At 44.4% G+C, this 7,102-nt stretch overlaps 2 protein-coding genes across 3 annotated transcripts in view; both read left to right on the top strand.

Annotated features, from left to right (window-relative positions):
* LOC108249762 (high affinity cGMP-specific 3',5'-cyclic phosphodiesterase 9A) overlaps positions 1 to 782 on the top strand; it is a gene marked incomplete at its 5' end in the record, with an annotated part of 4,724 nt that extends 3,942 nt beyond the window's left edge. Inside the window, 3 exons of the mRNA XM_025002280.2 lie at positions 193 to 297; positions 427 to 573; positions 645 to 782. Coding sequence (XP_024858048.2) covers positions 193 to 297; positions 427 to 573; positions 645 to 782 — 390 coding nt within the window. The remainder of the gene's footprint in view (positions 1 to 192; positions 298 to 426; positions 574 to 644) is intronic.
* A 3,821-nt stretch (positions 783 to 4,603) lies between these two features.
* The window catches only part of LOC108249759 (glycerol kinase), a 15,127-nt gene continuing 12,628 nt past the window's right edge, over positions 4,604 to 7,102 (top strand). Inside the window, exons 1-3 of one of the 2 annotated variants that reach the window (XM_037976038.1) lie at positions 4,604 to 4,858; positions 6,143 to 6,216; positions 6,744 to 6,850. In XM_037976038.1, the coding sequence (XP_037831966.1) occupies positions 4,724 to 4,858; positions 6,143 to 6,216; positions 6,744 to 6,850 (316 nt within the window). In that variant the 5' untranslated portion in view covers positions 4,604 to 4,723. The remainder of the gene's footprint in view (positions 4,859 to 6,142; positions 6,217 to 6,743; positions 6,851 to 7,102) is intronic. The other variant, XM_017439341.3, reaches the window with a different exon arrangement.

Genomic DNA, 7,102 nt, shown 5'->3' with positions numbered 1-7,102 from the left:
TTAGAGCTCCAAACAGGACCGGGTTTAGAGTCCAAACAGGACCGGGTTTAGAGTCCAAACAGGACCGGGTTTAGAGCTCCAAACAGGACCGGGTTTAGAGTCCAAACAGGACCGGGTTTAGAGCTCCAACAGAACCGGTGAGTGAAGTGAACCTGAACTTTAACCAACAGAACCTTTTATTTGTCGGTGCAGCTGATGATGATCCTGATCAAAGTGAGCGACATCTCCAACGAAGCGCGGCCCATGGAGGTGGCCGAGCCCTGGCTGGACTGCCTGCTCCAGGAGTTCTTCAACCAGGTACCAACCATCGGGCTGAGGGACGTTTGAAACCAGAACATGATGCAGTCAGAAGCTGCAGGAAAGTTTCCTTCGGTTCTGTGTTCTGTAGATCTGACAGTCCCAGCTGAGTTGTGTTTCTGTCCTCAGAGCGACGTGGAGAAGCTCGAAGGTCTCCCCGTGTCCCCCTTCATGGACAGAGACAAAGTAACTAAGCCTTCGTCTCAGATCGGCTTCATCAGGTTCGTCCTTCTGCCCCTCTTCATCGAGTTAGCCAACCTCTTCCCCTGCCTGGAGGTAAGGAAACCCCCTCAGCCCCACGACCGAAGACTGAGTTTGAATTTAGTCGTTGTTCCTCCGTCCTGCAGCAGCACATCATCGACCCGGTGAGAAAAGCCCTGGACTACTACACTGAGATGGAGAAAGCTCTGGAGAAGGAAAAACAGAACCGGGCTCAGACTGAGAACGTGTCCAAGAACAAGGAGGCGTCAGGAGCCGACGTCTGAAACCCAGAATGAAGACAGAAAACAGATTTAATTCTCTTAAGTCTTCTTGAACCATCGACTTTTGGATTTTAACTCATTTATTATCTTCCCAAGTTGCTTTAAAGGTTCACCATGTGGCACCTACTGCCATCTAGTGGTCAACTTGGAAATAGCAGCGATGTCAAAAGCAGCATTTTTCTTTTATTTTAAAGCATTGTTTAAATGAAATAAATGCATTTTCTTTATTCTAATAACAGTTATGATCCAAACCTATTAGATACCATTTGAAACATAATTTAATGACATTAAATCACTTAATTCTTTTATTTATATGTTATAATTTACTGACTTTAGGGTGTAGTTGTTCTCAGGAAAACATGCAATTATTTAATAAAAATGTGTTTTAATTTGAAGAATTTGAATTTATCTCATAAAGAGAGTTTTCTGTTCTGCGGTAAATATAATAAATACTTTGTAAAGTGTTGATTGTATAAGAAATGTTTGGTTTTGTTTGGCGTCAATGGTTGATTGACACCAACCAATCCGTCGGTCCTGACGGGTCTGGACCGCAGCAGGACCAGTTTAACGCTCTTTAATCCACAGATTGATGCTAGTTTCTGACTGAAACCTCTGCAGTTTGCAGGTCTCTGACGCTGGGAAATGATGCAGGATCACAACTGGACAGCAGGTGGTGATGTAAGGTCGGCCATGATGCCGCGTCAGTCCATAACCTCTAACACCGATTATTGGAGTTTTAAATGCTGCTTAAAGCTTCCTGTTACAGTTAACGATTATAAAAACTCATAAGTTTGTCTATTTTTACTCATTGTTAGTACATTAAATTTATGTTTTGGCTGAGGCTGATGAGAAATCTGGAAAAAGTTTGAAGAAATCTGAAGCTCAGATGTTTGTTTGGGGGGGGGTTGTCCTCCGACCTCCGGCTCCGAGATCTGGTTTGGCCTTCATCCTGAGGAAGAGTAAACTCCTCTGACGGTGACATTACAAACGACCCAAACACATCATGGTGTGAAGAAGAAAGCGGCCTCCATCGATGCTCTATTTTTAGTTTGTTACGATAAGAAGTGAAAGAGGAGGAGGACGGAGCGTGAACTCTGTGACTCTGCTGCGACAGCTGCACCTCAGGAGACAAAACCAAACTGAAGCCCGGAGAACGGCTGGATCAGAAACTTCAACAGGAACTAAAACCACTGAAGACATGTTGAAGAAACCCAACCTGAGGCTCTGAAACTCCAACATCCATCTCCTGAGACTTCCTTCTGTCTTCATCTAAACTGACTAAATATCAACATTTAGACAAGTAAACTGCAGACAGGAGGAAGAACATTTTTTTATGACCTATTATCTCCTAATTATGACTTTTTATCTCATAATTATAGAGCACTATTTAATAAATATGGTTCATTACCTTCTAATTATGACTTAATATCACTTTATTATGAATTAGTATTTCCTTATTATGACTTTAATCTCCTAATTATGACTTAGTATCTCATAAAAATGACATTATTTAAGCTGCTTCTAATGGGGCAGAAAATCCGCCGGCACGTTCTGTGGCCCTGGGATGTAAGCTCCCCTGAGGCTGTCAAAATATGGGGCTGCCCAGGTCAGAAGCTGTTGAGTCAAGTACAACAGTTTCTGACCTGGTCCCCCCTTGGTGGTTGATGTGAAAAACGACAGAGATGTTGTCCAACCTCACCAGCACATGCGTGCCCTGCAAGCCTGGAAGAGCCAGAAACACGGCCCATAATTCCAGGACACTGATGTGGGATCACGTCCCCTGTGCCATCTGTCCCTGCCAGTTCACACCCCAGCCCATGGAGGACACATCTGTAAAAACAACAGGGGGACTGAGTGGGACTCCCATTGTTATAAATGACCTGGTCCTCCACTGAGACAGGGACCGAAGACACTGAGGCCCGACCTGAAGTCCCCTGAGTCGATGAGTGGCCTGAGTGGGGTCCAGACCCAAGCTGGTCATCCACCTCTGGAGGGGCCGCAACGACAACAGCCCTAGGGGTACCACGCTGGGTGCAGCCGTGAGCATGCCCAAAAGGCGAAGAGGCAGCGCCATGCTGCGTCTGAATTCCAGGAGCATGCTCAATATACTGTCAACCCGCTGGGGCGAAGGGCAAGCAGTCATGGAGACAGAACTCATGGCAATGCCCAGGAAGAGGGAGTTAGGCAGCTCTTCTTCATGTTCACCTGCAGGTCCAGGCGTGCCACATGATGGAGCACCAACTGTGTGTCCGGGGTAGCCTGGTTGCTGCATGAATGAGCCAGTCGTCCGGGTACTGGTATGGAGTGTGAGTGGGGAGTGGAGTCGGTTTGATTTCCTCAGAATCACCGCCCTTCAGTGTCGTCAGTTTAATGACTCCATCACTACATTTATCAAGTTTTCAGACCGGTCCTACGAGTCAGACTTCTAGAGACTTGTAGGACTTCCAGCAGCTGCTGTCCTTCCTGAGTCATTCTGCTGTCCACACTCATCCTGTCTGTCTCTGCACACCATGAGGACCCGAACCAGGTTCTGATTCGGGCTCTGAAGACCCCCAACACCACCAGGCAGGAAACCGGTGAGTCCGTTTGTTTCTGGAGGATAAAGAATAATCGACTGGGAGTTGTAGCTACATTTATAATTAGAGTCTTTGGATGGTTTATTAACCCTAAACTGGGTGGTTGGTGCAGGTAAACATGAAGACAGGAAAAATAACATTATCATTAAAATAACCGTTGTAATATTCTTGTTTTCTTGCTCACATGTGGCTGTTCTGCTGTAAATAATAACTTTGTGTTGTTCCTAAAATGTTCAAAATCCTGTTAGACTTAAAGAAACCGTCAGCTACTACCACACCAAGCTTTAGTTTAATTTATTGGCTAATGTCAATTAGCTGTGGCAGCCATCTTGATCTGGGTACATCCAGTGATTACTTTCTGAAAGTTTCATCATATATATTTTGCTAACAGACAAATGGGTTGATATTTAAAACAGAAGCTTTAGGTGAAGATCTTGTGTAATGTGTCGTGTTCTGGAGACGACTCTCAGCTACTACCAAGTCAAGTCAAACTGATTCATATAGCTCTTTTTAAAAACAAGGAGAAAAAAGCTAACCTGAAGGTACTGACAGGCTAACTAAGAGTACCAAAGATCAGCTAAGAGTTAAAAACATTTTACCATACCACTTTTTTTCTGAAGCACTTAAAAAAACAATATAACAGCTGACCAAAGTGAGGTACAAAACAATTTAAATGAGAACAGAAATAAAACAAAAGGAGCTACAGAAAACCTCGTATCTTAGTATCTTAGTATTTATGACATAATACCTGCTAATTATGACTTAGTATCTTATAAAAATGACTTATTATTTACTAATTATGACTGTTTCTCATTAATATGACTTAGTATGTTGTAAGTATCACATTCTATCTCATAAATATGAAATACTATCTAATAAATACAGCTTCTTAGCTTCTAATTATGACTTGTTTTTAATCAAAATGGCCAAAATAAGCTCCCATGGTTGGGAGCCCTTGAAACGAGTGTCATTTGGTCCTAAAATACTCGTTTAAATAAAAGTCAAAGACTTTGTTTGTGCAGAAATATTGACCCAAACTTTGAAGCCGTGTCAGATGTTTTTAAAAAGACGTGATTTTTAAACATCCTGCTGATCAGATTTATGAGCAGATAAAAAAATAAAGATATTTTGGTAATAAATTAAACTAGTTAAAATAGAAAAGCCATTTTCTCCTGTAAAAACACAAAAATTATTTAATAATGTGAGAAAAAGATTTAAATTTCTGTCTGATTGAGGAACAGATCAGGTGATCAGGCCCTCTCAGGGGGGAGGGGCGTGTTTCCGGTGCTCGAACCTGATTGGACGGTGTGCGCAGACGCCTGTTGCCGAGCAGCCAATCGTTGGGGGCGTTGCCGTGACGTCACCGCCATGTTCGCCCCGCCCCTTCACTCCCCCTGCAGGAGCCGTGCTCGGCTTGAAGAGGCTCGAGCTCATCGGAACCGATCAAAGATGGACCCGCTGGTCGCTGCCATCGATCAGGGCACGAGCTCCACGAGGTTCCTGGTGAGTGACGTCATCCATTCATAAATCCTTCAGCCTCCGAGTCAGCTCCTGAAAGGAGAAATATTTCAGATTTTATTGATCTCTGATCAGAGTTGATCAAAGTTTCTGTGCAAAAGTCTTCATCCAGTCCGCTTCATCCTTTGAAGTGGTTCTGATCAGCTGTTCTCCAGGCTTTCTGAAGGTCTGGTCCAGGTCTGGGACCTGTCTCAGCTCAGAGGACCTGGGCTTTTCCTCAGGGATGAATCCTGAAGTCTCTGAGTTAAATGAACAGCTTCTGTGCTGCTCGGCCTCCTGACCGTGGGAGGAAACCTGAAAGTTTGGATGTCCAGAGGACAGAGTCGGCTGTTTTGTCTCAGCTGGGTCAGCTGGAGGGAGGGTGAAGCAGTCCCAGCTCCTTCCTGTTCAGGAGAAACTCAGGAGGGATGCATATCACCCGCCGCCTCCATCCCATTGAATCAGCTGCAGGCAGATGATGATCACTTTCTGCAAGTTTCGTTAAAACCCATTTGGTGATTCATGAGATATTTTGCTAACAGAAACACGCGCAGACCTGATCTTCATCAGGAACAGAGAGTCTGACGGCTTGTACCAGCTCGTGTTAACATAATTTATTATTATTAATATAATAATCTATAATCCTGTCCTGAAGGACAGCGTTGGAAAGAAGGAAAAAGAACCACGCTGAGCGGAGCTGAACTCTGCCCTGATCATCCAGGAACTGATTTAAAACCCAGCTGGTCAATAATTATCAGCCTCCCAAACGACCTTTGACCTTCAGCGAGGGTTTGATTCTGAGACAGCCGAGGAGCAGGACCTTCAAACACGTTTATTAGCAGAGTTTTCTGTTTGTTTAACTGCAGCGTGATCTGAAGAGTTGGAGCCATCTCATTTCATGTCTGAATGTTTTATCAGCTCAGGATTTATCCTCTTACTGAATTAAAACCAAGCTGACGCTCAGGCTGCAGCTCTTATTGTCTGTCTGACAGTACGGCACAGTCTTCTGCTTAAATATTAAATATTCATTTTAAAGCCACCTGTCTTCCTCCTGCCTCTTCTTCTTCTGTTTCTGCTGTGATTTCTGATTAATAATAAAAATAACAGCAAAATATGTCTGAAAAGTCCATCAGGAGCAGCATGTTTTGAGTTTTAGTTGCAGGAAATCAAACGATTTTGACTGAATTTGCAACAGAAACAGTAAAAATGTCCCCGCAGTCTGATGATGTCTGGACGTGTTTGTTTTCAGCAGATGTCTTCAGCTTCTGTTCGGCTGTTTTTACTCCGCAGGTTTTCAACTCGAAAACAGCCGAACTGATCGGACACCATCAGGTGGAGATCAAGCAGAGCTTCCCGAAGGAAGGGTGAGTCTGAACCGAGCCAAGCCGAGTCGAGCCGAGCCGAGCCGAGCTCACACACCCAGGCAGGAAAGCTGACAGGAGGAGGAGGAAATCTTATTCAGGAGTTCAGTTTTAAACGTTCACAAACCTGCAGAGAACATGTCTGCAGTCCTGGATGTGTTTTTGTTTTAAAAAGGCTTTCTTTGTGTTGTTTTTGGGTTTTTTTAGTTTGATCTGATCTTTTAGTTTCTCACCAGAGAAAGTTGGAAATAACATCAGCAGCTTCCTCCTCCCTGCTTTCTGAAGTTATAATTTAACTGGTTTTTATCTCCTCTGAACTTTTACTGATCGAGTCAAAGGTTGATTTTTATTTCACTCTCATGCAGAAAAACATTTACTGTTTACTTTGTTTACATTTTCATTTTAAGGCCAACAGATCAGCTGCAGTAAATCTTTAACACTTTAGTCTTTAACTGAGCAGCAGTCCGGTTCTACAGTCCGGTTTGGTTCTGCGTTCTGTTTACGAGCTCGTACGGTTCTGTTTGGGTCAGATGGGTGGAGCAGGACCCCAGGGAGACCATCCGGTCCGTCTACGAGTGCATGGAGAGGACTTGCGAGAAGCTAGAGCAACTCAACGTTGATGTTTCCAGAATTAAAGGTGAGGTTCAGACCTTAGAAGGTGACGCTCCGACCTTAGAGGTGAGGCTCTGACCTTAGAAGGTGACGCTCCGACCTTAGAGACGAGGCTCCGCCCTTAGAAGGTGACGTTACGACCTTAGAGGTGAGGCTCCGACCTTAGAAGGTGAGGCTCCGACCTTAGAGGTGAGGCTCCGACCTTAGAAGGTGACGTTACGACCTCAGAAGGCGAGGCTCCGACCTCAGAAGGCGAGGCTCCGACCTTAGAAGGGGA

The sequence above is a fragment of the Kryptolebias marmoratus genome, linkage group LG6, assembly GCF_001649575.2.
Source record: "Kryptolebias marmoratus isolate JLee-2015 linkage group LG6, ASM164957v2, whole genome shotgun sequence".
In the NCBI taxonomy this organism is placed as follows: Eukaryota; Metazoa; Chordata; class Actinopteri; order Cyprinodontiformes; family Rivulidae; genus Kryptolebias; species Kryptolebias marmoratus.
This window is presented reverse-complemented; position numbering and strand designations above follow the sequence as displayed.